The following is a 20,151-nucleotide window of genomic DNA, read 5'->3' on the forward strand; positions in this document are numbered from 1 at the left end:
AATGATAACTAGAACCCGATTGGTTGCTATAGGCAACATCTCCACTTTTTTAAAGCCGCAGTTTAGTAAATATACCCCCTAAGGATTCCAGAAAAAGAACTTTTGTCCCTCAGGAATGGAATAAATTCTACATTGTTATTAAATGTTTGTGAGCATCACAGAGGATATGACATCCAGAAATACTGTACATATCAGACAACTGGTTTGGATCCATTTAAATGTCTCAAGAAAAAAATAACAAAAGCACTTCTGGTTGTCGACGGTGACTTCTCTGAAAAACTAAATAAAATCCCAGATCTTGTAAAGTCAATCCCTGGTCAGAAAATATGTCATACATGCCGAGAAAAGGTACAGAAACACCCAAAATTTGGAAACCTGGATCATGACATTGAAGAGGTGGATTTAAACAGTGACAGTGATGAAACTCTGGAGCAAATCAATACATCACTGACAGAATTACGGGAGTCACCTTTGAAATTCCATGAAATGCATCCATAGCAAATCTTCATATGCAAAGAGAAATATTAAACCTGCTCCACTCTGAGAGATAAAGTTAGTAGAATGATAGACAAAGAGTATTCTCCGGAGAAGGGCTGTCAAACCCTGCAAGAAGATTTACTATAAAAAGCGAGTGATATAGATGAACTTGTAAGATTAACTGAGGGTTAGTAGATGTGGTAGGATCAGCTGTACCACGTTTCATGAAGATCTGAGTCTGTGGGTGCCCTGGCTGGGTGAACGGACCAGCTGAGGTACCGGCCACCTACTGCTAACACAATATTATTTTTAATGCGTACGGTAAATATTAAGGATGAATGTATAAAATATTTTTGTAGGGTTTTAATTTCCAATAAGCTAGTAAGTCTGCTTGTTAGGCTCAGAAATCAGTACAGCTGCCATTGTTTTACTTCTCTTCTCCATAATCTGTAAGAAAATAGCATTAATCACCCCCATGCAGCACAGATACAGACGCGCTCTAATAAAAGGTTATAGATCCGTCAATCGCTTCAACACAGAGAACTAGATGCAGCGCAGACCTGGGAGAGAATGTTCTGAACCTTTCACTTCAATGTCTATTCAGTAAACGTCTTTTACCATAGAGAAGATCAATGTAAAGAAATCATAACTCCCAGACATTGAGGTCATCACACTTTATTCAGCTCACTGCATGGCAGCCACTTACTCTATTATCCTGTTCATTTCCTATCACCCAGCTGAGCATAAAGAACATTACACCCATCTCCAGCTAGAAATAAAATCTCCATAAATCTCAACCAAAGTACAATAAATTAAAATCCGATTGTAAAACCTCCAGAAATGATCCTAAATACATGTAAACGGTTCTGCTGGACAAACAAAACATAAAAATAGATCAACCAAGTCCTATATATGATACATAATAACGTAATGTGGCGATAGATTCAAGTATATAGATCCAGATCATGAGAAACAAGATAAAACAGGTACAGCAAGGAACAATTAAAATAATTAGCACAAATTACTTTAAAAATATACTAAATATAAAAGTTTATGTAAAAGAATGTAATCCTGGAATTATACGGGACAGACAAGCTCAGCGGCCCTAAGGTCATCGGCTGCTTGTAATCTACATTACCGCGGCTATAGGACAGACATTACACATACATGAGAAGCACAAAATGCATTTCCTGGGTATAATGTGTAGTGTTCTGCTCCCTACAGGTCGTATCTCCCCTGGGGTCACCGCGGGCGATCATAAGGCGCTATAATTCCTGGCGCCGCACCAGATGGGGAATTTCTGCTTTAAACTCTTTGATATGAAGCTGCTTTAAGGACAAACTCTCCATAGAAAAGTCGGTCATTCCTTATTAACTATATTCGTTTATCTCCCAGTCTCCATCAACGTGATCAAGTGATCCGCAAACTCCTGGATGGCTCCGTAACCGCCTCCGTACGTGCAGACGAAGGTGTCCGTCATCTTGGCCGCCATACAGGCATCCGCTGGGACTCCGCTTGTACCCACCAGTTTCAGGCACTCCACATCTGTATAGCTGCATCCTACAGGGGAGAGGAAGGATCAGTGGATGGGAATAATACGGGAATAATGTCCGCTACATATAGCAGAGGAAACGTGCAGAAGCCGGGGGGCTATTCTGGAGAGCGCCTCTTATTGTACCACCATGAAACAAACCGCGGTGGTGGCACGAATCATCCATGATCTACAGCCCTCTTCCCCTACACAGCAGCTCCACCTGCGGCCTGACCTAGCAGGACACGGAAGGATTACATGACCTCCCCTATTTTCCCCATCACTGGTGTCAGGTCTCTACGGTCTCCCCCATCAGAGGATGCTCAGTTCTGCCTCCTGCCAGCGACTCCTAAACCCACAGAGCAGAGACTGCACATACACAGGGCTTCCAGTCTATGTGTATAATAACCCTACTGTGTGCATTACCCATAATACATCACTGCGATACCCAAACCTGTCACCCTGACAGATCACAGCAATCTCACACGCAACGTGTCAGACTACAGACGGGACAATCTCACATATAACAGAGATATCAAGTAAACTAATTCATTCAGAAACGCTGAAGACCGGGCAGAGCTCGAGCACACAAGCTGCTGTGCCCGAGGACACGTGTAAGACAGGAGGATGGGAGCTGTAGAAAGCAGACACGTGTCCTATATCGGATCACGTGAAGCGAGGTGAACAGAAACACGCAGGCTGTAAGACCAGGAACTGACCCATGTAAGCAACTTGATTCCAGGAGCTCAGCCCCATCTCCCTCATCCATCTCTCCAGAACCTCCTTCTTGTCGGACACATTCGCCTCAATCGTACACGGCAGCCGCAGGTTCGAGACCAATGTCGGACTTATGTCCCTCTCAGAGATTAATCGGACCTGAGAACAATGTAACACAAATGATTATACAAGCTACATGTCTGTATTATTGTACGTCACAGCTTGAGAAATTATTTGCGGTCACTATAGAGTTGAGAGGCGGCAGATACCGGAGACTGCGTTACCTGTACATTTCTGTCCAGTAACATCCGGATCCCATCCAGGTCTCGGAGACTGTAGGAAAACAATTCATGCTCCTGATTCACGTACACTCGCCCGTCAGTGAGACATCCGTCAATGTTACACACCAGCAGCTGTACCAACGTGGGGCTGCCCTTGGCGAAATAGCCAAACCTGCCGGCCCACCAAGACAAACATTGTTACTCTGCCGTAATTGTCCACCACTGCTTCTCAAATACCGTATCGGCTGTACCAGGGAAGTCAGATCAGTTCTGGATTATCCTCTATCCCCCTGCTCTGCCACCATGTGATATTACAGTGTTATTACAGTCACTACACTCCGTGACCTTTACATATCTGTAGTTTTGTCTTATGAGCTGTGTCTTTTATACATATATATGATCCATGTACATTTATACAGGAAGAGATTCTGCTCTTCAGGTTACTAGAGGAGTGGACAGAACTTCATTATCACACCTGTTGTCTCTGAAATCACAGCGTTGCCCCTCCCAAAATCTGACAGCTCATTAAATTATTAGTTTAATTTAGTGTAATTGCACCTCTTCACTCTCTGCTCAGCGATTGGCCAGTCCAGATCTATGTCAATATCCACGCTGTGTTCTGGCTTCATCTCGTAATAGGCCATCTTCCCGCCCTGGAAACAGACATTAATGTTACATCTCTCAGCTAAGATTGTAATATTATCCATCAACAACACCGTACATAGCAAACTAATCATATATCACACCAGCCCTGTTCCAGAAACATTATTAGTTGTCGCCTCCCTTCCTCTTAGTGCCAGAAGCATCGTATGCAAATAACAGGAAGGAGACAGATTCAGCAGCAGCCTAGCAGGATCAAATTAATACTGTCCATTGCTTCATCCGCCTGCCACCTGCACCCCAAAATGCAATGTGCTACTGTTCTGGGTTCTCAATATAATGTATCGCTCACCAAAAAACACAGATCCTGGGCATGGGGTAGGAACATACAGGTGTCAAACCTCTGATCTAGAACCTCAGCCATGGTCCTCAGGACATGTTTTCATACATCTCTTGCCGTGTGTGATAGAGAGGGACTGTTTCCATCTAAATCATCCATATCGGACAACACATTTCACAACTGACCCTGTAAGTAACATGCGCTATACAGCTAGACTTCTTTCTTCACCTCCTGAGGTCATGTTGTAGGGATTTCCCTGTATAATACGTTGTATAAGTGAGGTCTGAAGAGCGGTGATCAGGCCCAATTCACCTTCTACATGATGACACCAATATGGAGACAAGTTTGGCCCCTCTACCGCCTCTCTGTAATATCTCCTGTGTTCTAGTTGTCTTGTTATGTAGTTGTTTTCTCTATAGTCTCGTGTATTGGTTTTTACTGATTCTGTTGTATCTCTTGTCCCTTACTTACTAGAACTTGTCCTGGAAAATACCCAGAGGGACATATCTGAAGGCAAACAAAGATACATTACTAAATATAAGGGATTCTCGCTCCTTATGCCCCCAGCAATGTGGGACAACGAAGCTCTGTCCATTCTACACCCGGTGGGGGGTGGTGATGACCGTCTGTATGTTCTTTAAAATAAATACAAAGAAGAAATACAGCCAGCGCGGGTTTTACGTATCACTTCCAGCAAGTAAGACCAATAGCAGGGATGGTGCTACGCACGATGGGCGCTCTTTGTAAAATCATTTAAGGTTTCCTAAATCTACTGCTGCAGCTTTTAAACACATCCACGTCAGGAACAATAAAGATGCTGAGAACAAGTACGATGAGCGCGGACCTGCAGGTAGCCCCTGGTGATCAGCTCTTTGGTAGCAAAGTAAAAGGATCCGTTCTCATACAGCTCCCCGCTCCAGTCCTGCCGCCGCGGTCTGCGGGCCGGGTTAAAGTTCTCCGCCAGCGTGGTCTCCCCTGCAGGATTAACACATATATAAATATATATATATCAATCACTGCTACTCACTCCTGCAGGATAGGATTCCTACAGAATTAATAATTAAGATTACTGTGCAGGGGGTCGGCTACTGAAACATTTTAAATTACAATTCTCTCAGTATATATTTTACATATTGAAAGGAAACTAAACGTAAAGTTATTTAGTGCCCCATCCCGTCAGTGAACAGGCCTGGGTAATGTTTAGCCAGTCTGACAAGGCTGCAGGGCCTCATGGAGAATGCAGCATATAATGAAAGCTGCATGTCATTGGCTGGCAGGGAATGCTGGGACTTGTAGTTACACAACAGCTAGAGAGCCACAGAGGTTGTGGATCACTAGAGGCAGTGATGGGATAGAGAGGAGGGAGAGGGATAAACCAGCTTCAGAGCTCAGATACACAACCTACTGCTATATGAAAGCCCAGATGGAGGGTCCGTCTCACCTGTCGCCTTCACCTCTCTCCACCTGAACAGATGATGTCTCACTACAGAAAACACAGAGTCATAGCCTTCTGTCCGGATCATGTCCACCACCTTGGTGAGGTCACTGGGATGGAGACATGGAGAGGTAGCCTGTATGTTCCCCACGATATCGACCTCTGCAGAAGACGGGAAGAGCCCTGTCAGACTGTATGGTATGTACATTATAATAACATTATTACGATACAGGCACAGCCAGTAAGAACAGGACTGAGGCACTTTACAGTCCAGTCTCTGCTTTAGCTGAAACCTCCTGCTCAGAAGCTAAATCACTGCGCTGAGAACGTCTCCGGTCACCTGTATCACCTTGTAACTAAGTCACCCTGTATTGCAGATAGATTATCAGGTAACGTTACTCCTAATAACATTCACAGTAAAAAGAACTGATTATATATGTTTCTATTTACACAAAATACACAGAGACCTCATGAGAAGTGCGAGCCCTCGTCACCTACTATCTATGTCTTATGTTGGCACTTAGTACATGAAATGTAATGAAGAAAATGTGAACAATCATTAACTGACTGGAATATATTGATTCATAGATGAGTAAGGAAATTTCATGGAGCAGCTCCGTGATGTGTGGGTGAATTAGCTGTGCGACTATAAGGCACAACCAGAGTCACATCCCTGCACTGATCATGTCCCATATAACACTGGCCACACGGTACCGTATAATACTGACCACACAGCTCAGTGTAATACTGACCACACAGCACAATACTGACCACACGGTACCGTATAATACTGACCACACAGCGCAGCGTAATACTGACCCGGATGATGCTGCAGGAACTCCTGTATGGTCTCCAGGGAGGAGCTGGTGTCCCTGGATACCTCGGGGGTCCGGCGATGGACCAGTGCCCCGTACTGCTTGGCAACTTTCTCTATCTCATCGCTGTCCGTAGACACCCAGACACTGGAAGACAATATACACAACACGTTACTCTGCAGCTACTGGGACATGGAGACACCTGGGGGGCAGCTGTGATGGGGGTGAGGTAACATGTAACAGGCTGCTGTGTGCAGGATACGTGGGGTTCATGTGTTCTGTACATCATACTACACACATCATGCTGCACACACATCATACTACACACACATCATACTACACACACATCATACTACACACACACATCATACTACACACACACACACACATCATACTACACATCATACTACACACACATCATACTACACACACACACACATCATACTACACATCATACTACACACACACACAATCATACTACACACACATCATACTACACACACACATCATACTACACACACACATCATACTACACACACACACATCATACTACACACACACACACACACATCATACTACACACACACACATATCATACTACACACACACACACACACATCATACTACACACATCATACTACACACATCATACTACACACACACACACACACACACACACACACACACACACACACACACATCATACTACACATCATACTACACACACACACACATCATACTACACACATCATACTACACACACACACACCTCATGCTACACACACACACACATCATACTACACACACAATCACTGTGTCCTCCCAGCTGCACCACACCAGCATTATACAACCCACATTACCCGTCACCCCTCTCCTCTCACTGACCCCATATTACACAGACACAAGGGGCATTGGTCACCATGGTTACGTGCTAGGGGTGTGTCACCTGTCGAAGCTCCCCCCGTCCAGCGCGGCCCGCAGCACCCAGGCGATGAGCGGTTTTCCCGCCAGTCTCTTGATGTTCTTGTGCGGGATCCCCTTACTGCCGCCCCGGGCCAGCACTAAGGCTGCCAGGTGTCCCCTCCGCACCCCGCCGTCCCCGGCTCCCCGCTCCGCCGCCATCTTCCCGGACACTGCGCCACGCCCACCTCCGGCCACGTCACCCGGCTACATGACTCCTCCCACCCGGGGTAAGCACGCCCCCTTCCCCAGAGCACAGACACTAACCCCGCCCACCGGCGGCCTGGCCCCTCCCACCCTGGATCAGACCCCTCCCTCCCCTGTACCTCACACATTAACCCCTCCCTCCCCTGTACCTCACACATTAACCCCTCCCTCCCCTGTACCTCACACATTAACCCCTCCATCCCCTGTACCTCACACATTAACCCTTCCCTCCCCTGTACCTCACACATTAACCCCTTCTACCCCTGTACCTCACACATTAACCCCTCCCTCCCCTGTACCTCACACATTAACCCCTCCCTCCCCTGTACCTCACACATTAACCCCTTCTACCCCTGTACCTCACACATTAACCCCTCCCTCCCCTGTACCTCACACATTAACCCCTCCCTCCCCTGTACCTCACACATTAACCCCTCCCTCCCCTGTACCTCATATATTAACCCCTCCATCCCCTGTACCTCACACATTAACCCCTCCCTCACCCTGTACCTCACACATTAACCCCTCCCTCCCCTGTACCTCACACATTAACCCCTCCCTCCCCTGTACCTCACACATTAACCCCTCCCTCCCCTGTACCTCACACATTAACCCCTTCTACCCCTGTACCTCACACATTAACCCCTCCCTCACCCTGTACCTCACACATTAACCCCTCCCTCCCCTGTACCTCACACATTAACCCCTCCCTCCCCTGTACCTCACACATTAACCCCTCCCTCCCCTGTACCTCACACATTAACCCCTCCCTCCCCTGTACCTCATATATTAACCCCTCCATCCCCTGTACCTCACACATTAACCCCTCCCTCACCCTGTACCTCACACATTAACCCCTCCCTCCCCTGTACCTCACACATTAACCCCTCCCTCCCCTGTACCTCACACATTAACCCCTCCCTCACCCTGTACCTCACACATTAACCCCTCCCTCCCCTGTACCTCACACATTAACCCCTCCATCCCCTGTACCTCACACATTAACCCCTCCCTCCCCTGTACCTCACACATTAACCCCTCCCTCCCCTGTACCTCACACATTAACCCCTCCCTCCCCTGTACCTCACACATTAACCCCTCCATCCCCTGTACCTCACACATTAACCCCTCCCTCCCCTGTACCTCACACATTAACCCTTCCCTCCCCTGTACCTCACACATTAACCCCTCCCTCCCCTGTACCTCACACATTAACCCCTCCATCCCCTGTACCTCACACATTAACCCCTCCCTCCCCTGTACCTCACACATTAACCCCTTCTACCCCTGTACCTCACACATTAACCCCTCCCTCCCCTGTACCTCACACATTAACCCCTCCATCCACTGTACCTCACACATTAACCCCTCCCTCCCCTGTACCTCACACATTAACCCCTCCATCCCCTGTACCTCACACATTAACCCCTCCCTCCCCTGTACCTCACACATTAACCCCTCCATCCACTGTACCTCACACATTAACCCCTCAATCCCTGTACCTCACACATTAACCCCTCCCTCCCCTGTACCTCACACATTAACCCCTCCATCCCCTGTACCTCACACATTAACCCCTCCATCCCCTGTACCTCATATATTAACCCCTCCATCCCTGTACCTCACACATTAACCCCTCCCTCCCTGTACCTCACACATTAACCCCTCCCTCCCCTGTACCTCACACATTAACCCCTCCCTCCCCTGTACCTCATATATTAACCCCTCCATCCACTGTACCTCACACATTAACCCCTCCCTCACCCTGTACCTCACACATTAACCCCTCCCTCCCCTGTACCTCACACATTAACCCCTCCATCCACTGTACCTCACACATTAACCCCTCCATCCCCTGTACCTCACACATTAACCCCTCCATCCCCTGTACCTCACACATTAACCCCTCCCTCACCCTGTACCTCACACATTAACCCCTCCCTCCCCTGTACCTCACACATTAACCCCTCCATCCACTGTACCTCACACATTAACCCCTCCCTCACCCTGTACCTCACACATTAACCCCTCCCTCCCCTGTACCTCATATATTAACCCCTCCATCCCCTGTACCTCACACATTAACCCCTCCCTCCCCTGTACCTCATATATTAACCCCTCCATCCCCTGTACCTCACACATTAACCCCTCCCTCCCCTGTACCTCATATATTAACCCCTCCATCCCCTGTACCTCACACATTAACCCCTTCTACCACTGTACCTCACACATTAACCCCTCCCTCCCCTGTACCTCATATATTAACCCCTCCATCCACTGTACCTCACACATTAACCCCTCCATCCCCTGTACCTCACACATTAACCCCTCCATCCCCTGTACCTCACACATTAACCCCTCCCTCCCCTGTACCTCACACATTAACCCCTCCCTCCCCTGTACCTCACACATTAACCCCTCCATCCCCTGTACCTCACACATTAACCCCTCCCTCACCCTGTACCTCACACATTAACCCCTCCATCCCCTGTACCTCACACATTAACCCCTCCATCCCCTGTACCTCACACATTAACCCCTCCCTCCCCTGTACCTCATATATTAACCCCTCCATCCCCTGGACCTCACACATTAACCCCTCCCTCCCCTGTACCTCATATATTAACCCCTTCTACTGTTTCCTCCCAGTCACTCTTAGTGTGAATGAACCTGGACTCAGATAATCAGTTGTTATCTCACCTGAGGCCATGTTACTCCCTATGTGTATTTCCTGCCCTCTGCTAGTGCCCCTGGAGGTACCACAGCACCGTATCTCAGGTAAGTACTTATGTTTTATAATGATGCTGATCAGTAGCGTAACATAGATGGCTCCTGTATGGTGGAGTCATTGAGATTCACCATGTACCAAATATGAAAGTAAAATCACTGAACCCCCTCAGTCCCCACGTGTCCTGGTGACATAAATCTTTGTTTTTCACAACATTTAAGTATCAAATAAATCCATAAGTTTAATATGACGGTAATTTCTGCTGTGTCACCAGTGTCAGTCTGCGGTATTTTATGCATATTACGTCCCACACAGCAGTGCACCTTCTACAATGTGTCTGTAAGACGGGGACCCTGGAGCACTGTTTATTTGTTTAGTCTTATTTATTGACACACAAACCGGGAGCGTGACTTATGAAGCACTAGGCTGCCCCATTCATCCTCCCCCCAAACCTCTTCATTGCCCTGCGCCCCAGCGCCCCGCAGAGCGCAGTGCACAGAATCTCCCCCAACGTTCCCACCAATCAGGACCAAGTTGTCCCGATTGGGTGCAGGACAGAGCCCTCAAATCAGGACTGACCCACCTGTATGGGGACAGTTGGGAGGTTTGGAATAAACAAGGCTAAGCTAGGCCTGTAGATCACTGACACCTAAGGGCAGGGGCCCTTCCTAACTTCAGTGAATGGGGGCTGAAAACTTTCTCCCTAACAGGCCTTATGGCTCCGGGGGTTAAGGGGTAATGTGACCCTGCTCCTGTTTCTTAAGCTCTTGTGCACTAGAGCAGAGCTAGGAACCTGATACACTTCAGGGGCCCTCTAACCTTCAAAAGGGCCACACATTACCCTTAATCTCAGTAATAAATGAATACATTGTATAAAAGGAAGGAGACACTATCTGTAGTAATGTATCAGCAGACATATGACACAAGTGTAGCAGACACATCTGACATTAAGGCAGGAAGGAGCAGGGGCGAAGGCTCGGAGGGCCGCCTCCTGTCCATCACTGACACTAGAGTGTTTCACTGTTTTGCATCAAATGACTGGATTGGACTTCAATCTAAAAAACAAAAGTGTGATTGCCTCTAGACTTTTTGTTCAAGATATGGGGGGGGGGGGGGGGGGGGGGGGGATTCAATTAACCACGAGTTGTTTTTTTTCCCTGCAGTGTTGAAAAAAACCCCCACGATACCGGGCATACATAAATATAATTAATTATTGGGTTTTTTTCCATTTATTTTTATGTTTTTTTTTTCATTATTACATGATTTCAAATACTTTTCTTAGGTTTTTTTATTTTTATAACACCCCAAAGAGGTGCAAGATAAAACAGCATATTGGCCTGTTTAAAGCGCCGCGTTAAAAAACAATTGAATAGCTTTTAACGTGGTGGGCTCTCACCCACCCTATACTTTCAATAGACCTTGCACTGGAGCGCGATAGGACCATTTGATGAATAAAACCGCTGCGTTAAAAATGAAATTGAATCACGGGTAAAGTTAACCCGCTCGAAAATGATAAAAAAAACGTGTTAAAATGAATTAACGTGGTGTTTAAAAAAAACCTTGGGGGTCAATTGAATTCCCTATAGGTGTAGGTCTACATGTACGCTGTGAGCAATTAAAGGCACACTTAGTGATGCAGTGTCAGCAGGTCCTCTGTGATGACAAGACAATATACCTTCTATATTAAAGACTGGACTCCCATCTTTTCAAATGAGGGTACTCTCATGTTAGCAGGAACCATGATGTTGGAGACCAATGCTCCTTTGAACACTATAGGGGTAATAGATATTATAGGGGTCTTATGGAGATGGGAGGGGGTCCCACAAAGATATCTGGATTGTAGAGCTGTGATAGTCATAGATCACCCAATTGTCACTGTGTTACCGTAACAAGTACAGTATATGTGCAGCACAGTGGCCTAGTGGTTAGCACTTCTGTCTCACAGCACTGGGGTCATGAGTTCGATTCCCGACCATGACCTTATCTGTGTGGAGTTTGTATGTTCTCCCCGTGTTTGCGTGTGTTTCCTCCGGGTGCTCCGGTTTCCTCCCACACTCCAAAAACATACTGGTAGGTTATTTGGCTGCTATCAAAATTGACCCTAGTCTCTACCTGTCTGTGTGTGAGTGTGTGTCTATATTAGGGAATTTAGATTGTAAGCTCCAATGGGGCAGGGACTGATGTGAACGAGTTCTCTGTACAGCGCTGCGGAATCAGTGGCGCTATATAAATAAATGATGATGATGATATCTTACAGCTGCTGTGAAGTATTGTGTAGTTACCACTAGGTGGCAGTATAACTACATTCAGGGTCTTGCAGTTGTTGAATTTCTATAAACCACTGGTTCCCAAATTTTGCCTAAAATAAAGTGTTAATGATACATTAGCATAATGTAAGGACGTGCATAAGAAAGTGGACCCTCTGTGCATCCGGTAATTGGAACAGATTCTAATGCCCCCCTTTGGACCCCCAGGAGAGCAGGTCCAGTGGGAAGGACAGTTCACTCAATTCGCCACAATGACCCCCCTATGCCCCCGGCCTCCATTTGTCACATGACCTCCCCTCCGGGATATATTATGTGTACATTGCACAAAAACACACACATTGAATGTTCAGTGTACAGATATTTTATCTGTAAGTCATACTATATAGTTACCCCAGCACCCAACACAATGCTTTACCTTAGATCACTTTCTTGCATCAGTAATGTGTTAATGAACTGTCCTGTGTTACCCCTTTATGTCTCACAGTATTTATATCACATACCAAATCCTTACTGTAATGGAATTAAGTCACTGTTTGTCTATACATCACAGTGTAATAACTGCTGCTCCTGGTGTGAGAAGGATGAGATTATAGAAGGGATTTAATTCAGTATTTATTATTTTTAGGTATTATTTTATTTAAATAGCACTTTCAATTTAACACAGTTATTTACTCACTTATTCAATTTGTATTAATAGAATAGCAAACAAACAAACAATAATCCTATAACAAAAGATGAAAAGACGTAGTTAGTGGAAGTATTAGCATTCAATGTATGGAAATATTATCATTAAACACTTGAGCAAGTTTCTATGACAGAGCTGGAATTTTGGTTTTCCTGGAGAAACGGAAACAAGATTTTCCCCAAAAAGCCATAAACCACGACTCTGTGTAAACTATACATTGCTTTAGGGTGAGAGCCCGTGGGATTAAATGGGATTCAGTGAGAGAGGGGGGCTGCGGTCCTCTCCCACCAACATGCAGGATAGCAGCATTTCTCACCACATCATCTGGGAAAAAATATTAATTCATCCGACCCAGAGATGCTATTTACCATGTAATCTGTGCAGAGGGGTCATTCTGGTTGTGCACAGTATTTACACTAAGGTTTAGTCACAGATGTTATTAGATAACCCTGTGACTTAAGGACTTGTAAAAGAACAATGTAGCATTAACTCAAATATGGTTCATTATATTCTAAAGTTCTTAGTGATGGTATTATTAATATCTGGTTTTATTGTTCGAAAACACTGATAATTTGATTATTGTTCATTTTATGCTTTTGTCTCCACTGTAAGAAAAACTACACGTTATTTATTCTGTTTTATAAAATATGATGTCTTAATTCATAAAGATAACTCCACCCACATACTTATCAGCCATTCATAACCCACCTGAGGTCTGGCGCTAACTAACGTACGCCATCACTTAACTTCAGTTGTAAAAATATTACCCCAGCCATGACTTGGGTTATCATTGGCTAAGAACGCTCCACTCAGGGGGAATCCGCATCGCCGGGCCACACAGCAAAATTTGGGTAACACGATGATTGTTCTTTCCACTGAAACCACGCCCACCAATTTACATGTCCCTTCCAATCCCATCTCTCCGGTTCCAGTCACTCTTGCAGCACTTTTATTTTCCGGTCCCAGGAAATATTTGTTCAAATGTTGCCAAATGTTTACTCATTGTACAAACCAATGCAGAAAAATGGTACAAATCGCAATGGGAGTATGAAAGTACTTCTCAGTTTATTCATATGTCCCAATAAGCATGCAATATCTTGCATTTGTTTGTAATGTCCCATATTGTCTACCATTGAGCCTTACTGAAGCTCCCTCTAGTGATGAGGCTACAGCTGCTGTCGTAGTAACCAAAAGTAAGCCTGTCATTGGCTACTATAACTGATCAGTAGATGGAGCTTCAGTAAGCCAGAGGGAATAAGGAGATGTTAATGAAGAGCCTTACACATTTTGCTGTTTCTAGTTATGCCTCTGAGTATGGATATTGCACTAATTCATTCTCCTCTTACATTAAAATATACAGTTCCCCGTGAACGTGCAGACCTGAGCCCACTGACAGCGGTCTGACGTCAGAGCCCCAGCCTATGACCTATCCATGAGATGTTTCACCGAGGATGTTGCTCAATTGGGAAGAACATTGTTCCTGACCTGGTTGCTATTCTCAGCTGATCCAAGCAGACTTTAGACATGACAGAGGTAGAGTCATCTCTGCTGAGAGCTGGCACGGAGCACAGAGCAGTGAGTGATGCAAGAGGAGCTGGTGGTTTGGCCCTGGAATAAACACAGTAAATTTAATATTATCTCTCTTTAGGTCACAGACCAGGAGGAGAAGGGAATTAACATAGACTTAAAGGGAAACGGCAAAATCAGCAGCAGGGATAGGATGAAAAACTAGGACACTCCATTATAATCTATTCACTTTCAATCTAATGGGGACACGCCGACGGTGGGCCGTGCAAAGCACCTTCATTTTATACTTCTGCATAGTCTGCCCATTATAGCTAGATCCAACACTCCGTCACGGGATCTGCAAGTTGTTGGGCCTGATTCATTAAGGAACTTAAATTAAGAAGTTTCTTATTTCAGTCTCCTGGACAAAACCATGTTACAATGCAAGGGGTGCAAACTAGTTTTCCGTTTTGCACATAAGTTAAATACTGACTGTTTTTTCATGTAGCGCACAAATATCAACTTTAAATTTCAGTGTACAAATAAGCTATCAAGTATTTGTGTGCTACATGAAAAGACAGTCAGTATTTAACTTATGTGCAAAACAGAAAACTAATTTTTACCCCTTGCATTGAAACATGGTTTTGTCAGGAGACTGAAATAAGAAACTTCTTAATTTAAGTTCTTTGATGAATCAAGCCCATTGTGTTTAACCCAACGTCTTGGGACATTAAATGTCCCTTTATCCAGGTATATAGGTCATGCACAAATCAAGGCTAATGCTTACTTTGCGCTCTCCGAAGACATCTCTGCAAACTAGAGATGTGCAGAGAGGAGGAAAATGCTGCAGAGGCACCCTGTGCAACAGTATACCTGCTACATGAAAGTACAACCTCCTACCTCCGAAATTCAAACCACGTTGTTTGCTGCTCTGCTAACTAGCTGCCTCCCGTGCGCATACTGTAAGGCCCTCACTCACCTGTTGTCTTCCATACTATGTTATTCTTTAAATCATAGCACTAGCTTGTGTTCTGTATGCTGGAAGCAATGCTCAGTGCCCATTTATATATATATATATATATATATAACAGCTGTTCTGTTCTACTGGGTGCAGTTCTCAGTATCTGTTCTTATGTATGTATGTGCAGCGCCATTTATCTAGTTCTGTATGCGTAGTGCGATCTCTGTTATAAGTGATGACATCACCAAGTACATTATACATATACCTATATTATAATATACAGGTCTAATAGTTATAATGCATATAGTATCCAAGCAGGAGAAATCACACGAAACAAACTGTCAGGGGCAGCTGCATATTGGCTTTAAACCCCAACCTTTAATACTTTGTAAACCAGCCACAATTTATGAGAATGTTTTACTGAGATGACTGTTTATGTAAAAACAGCAGCAGACGTCCTAAATAATACAGAATCCTCTCATGTTTCATTTTATGACTTAAACACTTTACTACAGCAGCAGAACGTCCCATGGATAGGTTGCAATGTATTGTTTATGTTTCCCAGAAAAACCTTCTTGATATGATTAGAATGTAATCTCAGATACTTATTGCAATGTGATAAACAGATGACAATGGGTTGTGAGGAGGACGCAGTGTTACATTGTATCATCAGGCTGATAACGTGTCTAATGTGGAGCAGCCGAAGGATGAGAGGAGATCGGGGCTGGGGGGGGCAGAGGGGCCGGGCTGGTCCCATCGTGACCTACCTTGGGCTGCATTTTTTGTTCCTAATAGACTGTTGAGCTGAATCTTGTCCCCCTGGGCTGAAGTTTACCAGTCAGCCCCTGGGGAGATCAGTAGCTGATGGAGTACCAAGGAACCCTGATATACCATCTGCAGGGCTTACATTGTGCTGGAACACACAGGAACAACGTCCCCACACTTCTTTAATATAGTCTATAATATATAACGATAATTCTTAATCGCCCCCAGCACAGGTCATACATGTTCCACTTCTGTTTTATATACAATTAAGCACCGACCGCCTGTATTTATATGTATTTGTTGGTGACCATTGTAGGGTAATCCCACCATCTAATCACAGAGCAGGGGCCGCAGGGGACAGACCCCCAACCAATGTAAATTAACAGTGGGGCCCGGAAATGTAGTGTTCCGATCCTGTTGGTGATAATGCTCTGAGGCTAAGCTCGGTAAATATGGTTGTGCGATCAGGGCAAAACAGTGATCAGGGGCATCACTGGGCCCATAACAAAATATGCTGTTCCACCTCACCTGGATATGGAATAGGTCATTTAGCCTCCTGAGCCTATTCTGAGCATGTTCAGTCTAACGCATGCGCCCGCATGCGCCCTCCTCGCCTCAAGGCCCATTAGGGCCTTAACCTCACACAGCATTACCAAGTCCACCTAAGCTCTGGGCCCCGTAGGGTCGTATCCTCACTCAGCATTGCCAGGTCCCACTCACTGCCGGGACCCGTAGGCCGTTATCTTACTCATTATTGTGGGGTCCACCTCACATCCGTGCTCGCAGGGCCGTGCCTTCACCAGCATTGTGTGTCTACCTCAGCTTGGGGCCCTGCAGGGTTATACCCTCACTCATCATTGGCATATCCACCTCACCTTGGGGTCCAGTAGGGTCCACCTCACCTCGTGGCCCTGTAGGGTTATATCCTCACTCATCATTGGCGTGTCCACCTCACCTTAGGGGCCCAGTAGGGTACACCTCACCTCGTGGCCCTCTAGGGTTATACCCTCACTCAGTATTGCTGGTGAGGGTCCAGGCCCTGCAGTTTCTGCCACTGTGTGTGATCAAGGAGCAGTGACATTATCATTATAATATTTATTTATTTATATTATTATTGTTATTATATTATAACCTCTGGAGCTCTGACCCTCTGTAAGTCCGCTGCCCTCTGCACCTGGCTCACTTACGGTTTTACCACGTCCATCACTCAGACCCCTGCACCGGTCACCACCGGTCTTGCTGCCTGTCTATAATCACCCTTTAGGATTATAAATTCTTCAGGGTAGGGACGTTAACCCTACTGCTTTCTCCTGTTATAGATTGTCTTCCCATTATATGTACTTTATTTCTTGCAATTTTGTGCTTCGTTATCCAACTATTTTCACCATCTCAACTTGGGTTTTAGATAAAACAAAGCATAAAAAGAATGAAAAAATAATGCAATACATCCTTACCCTAATTATGCTCATCCAGCACCCACAGAACATAGAGTCAATCTGTCTGTGAACTGAAAACTAGGTGACTTGTAATATCCTAATAATTTACATAATCCCATACCACCCAACATTTGGATAGGCAGCATTGGGATGGGGGCGTGGTCATATCAGGAGGAGGTGTGGTCACACTGTGATGGGGGCGTGGTCATGTCAGGAGGAGGTGTGGTGACACTGTGATGGGGGCATGGTCATATCAGGAGGAGGTGTGGTGACACTGTGATGGGGGCGTGGTCATGTCAGGAGGAGGTGTGGTCACACTGTGATGGGGGCGTGGTCATGTCAGGAGGAGGTGTGGTCACACTGTGATGGGGGCGTGGTCATGTCGGGAGGAGGTGTGGTCACACTGTAATGGGGGCGTGGTCATGTCAGGAGGAGGTGTGGTGACACTGTGATGGGGGCATGGTCATATCAGGAGGAGGTGTGGTGACACTGTGATGGGGGCGTGGTCATGTCAGGAGGAGGTGTGGTGACACTGTGATGGGGGCGTGGTCATGTCAGGAGGAGGTGTGGTCACACTGTGATGGGGGCGTGGTCATGTCAGGAGGAGGTGTGGTCACACTGTGATGGGGGCGTGGTCATGTCAGGAGGAGGTGTGGTCACACTGTGATGGGGGCGTGGTCATGTCAGGAGGAGGTGTGGTCACACTGTGTGGTGTGCTTAGAGGACGGTTGGGTAGTATATAATCTCCTGTGTATTATCGGAGATGGACTCTAGGCATCTGCCGGCCTGGATACCCATTTACGATAGTTATCTGACTTCCAGAGATGAAGGGCAATCAGATCATGGGCTTATACATGTTGGTGCTAAAGTTATTTTGTTATAAAAGTTATTAAAATAATAACTACACTTAGAGTTGAATGTATGTCCATTGTGTCACATAAAAATGCTTAATAAACATTTTAGATGGAGGACCCTTTAATAACTTTATATTTATATTTTATAAGTCAATGTGACAAAAGTGTAACAAGGTGCCCAGGGCAATACATTTGCACCCCTTTTATTTGTCATAGGGAAATATTGGGGCTGATGCTGAAATGGGTGCTTATTTACAGTAAATAAAGATATAATCTTCTCGCGTATGAATGAAATTAGCAACATAAGTATTTTTGAAATACGACCACAAAATCCTATAACATATGTGCGATCAATGAGGAAAACACATCAGCTTCAGAGACTAGCTCCTAATCAGCCAATCAGAAGCTGCTAGATAGTGGTGACGTCATCAGCGGATATTTACATCAGCCCTCAGGCACCGCAATTGATACGGCGTTGACAGGTGTATATACGCAGAGCCGTAACTTAGAATTCTAGCGCCTGGGGCAAGAAAGACAAATGCCACCCCCTAGCACTCAATTTTAACCAAATGAACCTAAAATATACCTAAACTGCGCCCCCCTTCAGCGTTGCGCCCTGGGCGATCGCCCCTGTCGCACAGCCCTAGTTACGGCCCTGTATATACGTCTCGGTTCAGGTCACAATGATGCAAACAACCCCTTACTGTACTCTGCCTATGTTAGACCGCCCTTCTCTCCTCGTCCCGTCTCTTCAGTCGCAAACACGTGCAAGTGCAGATGCGTGTTAATTTAGTTAGCGGATTTTATGCAAACGGCCGTACTTCCGACTCTTGCCCCTTGTCTGTAATCCTTTCTCTAGGTTCCTCTCTTAAGTCTGGTGTATATAGTTATATGGAACACTTGTCCCGCTAAGCCCAGTGGGCCTGGTTTACACAGACACTTCTTTACATCTAAGACAAACTATTAACTATTAAAGGGAACAGGGGACAAACACATTAGAACCGTGTTAGCACTCTCCAGGGTGCAGTCAGGATCTAGACCATAGATACTGTAATCGTTGTGGATCCAGGGGGAGTCACAATAAACCACTAGTCAAGGAACACTGGTGTCAAACATCATGTTAGGGACACTATTACATCTCTCTGCCATACACGTGTCAGGGGCTATTCATGGGGAGCAGCACTGCCATAAACTAGATATGTAATTATGATGATTAGAGTCATTATATATTTAAGCACGGTAATAGACATCGTGGTTTGTATTATCCTTGGTGTCCCGCTGTTGGATAAATTGCAGCCTCTAAACTTCATGATTATCAACAAATATTTCTTACTTGTATGGCGCAATGAGAGCTGCATCCAGAACATGGGAAGACGTAGCAGGCAGCAGGCCAGCATTAATAATACATTCATGTATAATGCAAGAGACATGTTTAGGGGTAATTATGAGACCAATAAACAAACAGACGTCAGACAACTCTAATAACGGCGACATGAGGAGAGGAGTGTGGTGGACTGCACAGTCCACAGTCACACACAGGGGGCAGCTTTGAACACGTGCCGGCTCTCTCCCAACTTGTGGGCAGA

General features: G+C 45.6%; 2 protein-coding genes and 1 long non-coding RNA gene across 3 annotated transcripts in view; 1 reads left to right on the forward strand and 2 right to left on the reverse strand.

Moving 5' to 3' along the window:
- Positions 1 to 1,136: 1,136 nt before the first annotated feature.
- On the reverse strand, positions 1,137 to 7,338 carry CMAS (cytidine monophosphate N-acetylneuraminic acid synthetase). Its single transcript, XM_075210788.1, has 8 exons — positions 7,143 to 7,338; positions 6,201 to 6,343; positions 5,388 to 5,543; positions 4,791 to 4,921; positions 3,565 to 3,659; positions 3,010 to 3,178; positions 2,728 to 2,884; positions 1,137 to 2,037 (listed from the first exon to the last, which is right to left on the reverse strand). Exons 1-8 carry the CDS (start codon positions 7,316 to 7,318, stop codon positions 1,862 to 1,864), a joined length of 1,203 nt encoding a protein of 400 aa, XP_075066889.1. The 5' UTR covers positions 7,319 to 7,338; the 3' UTR covers positions 1,137 to 1,861.
- On the reverse strand, positions 6,431 to 7,069 carry LOC142153306 (uncharacterized). Its single transcript, XR_012691467.1, has 3 exons — positions 6,718 to 7,069; positions 6,541 to 6,652; positions 6,431 to 6,500 (listed from the first exon to the last, which is right to left on the reverse strand). It is a non-coding gene; the product is annotated as an uncharacterized LOC142153306 (long non-coding RNA).
- Positions 7,339 to 9,983: 2,645 nt separating the features above from the next.
- ABCC9 (ATP binding cassette subfamily C member 9) overlaps positions 9,984 to 20,151 on the forward strand; it is a 128,403-nt gene continuing 118,235 nt past the window's right edge. The window contains exon 1 of the mRNA XM_075210794.1: positions 9,984 to 10,141. The gene's annotated coding sequence lies outside the window, so the exon portion shown is untranslated. The remainder of the gene's footprint in view (positions 10,142 to 20,151) is intronic.

Source organism: Mixophyes fleayi, chromosome 4 (assembly GCF_038048845.1).
Source record: "Mixophyes fleayi isolate aMixFle1 chromosome 4, aMixFle1.hap1, whole genome shotgun sequence".
Lineage (NCBI taxonomy): Eukaryota > Metazoa > Chordata > Amphibia > Anura > Limnodynastidae > Mixophyes > Mixophyes fleayi.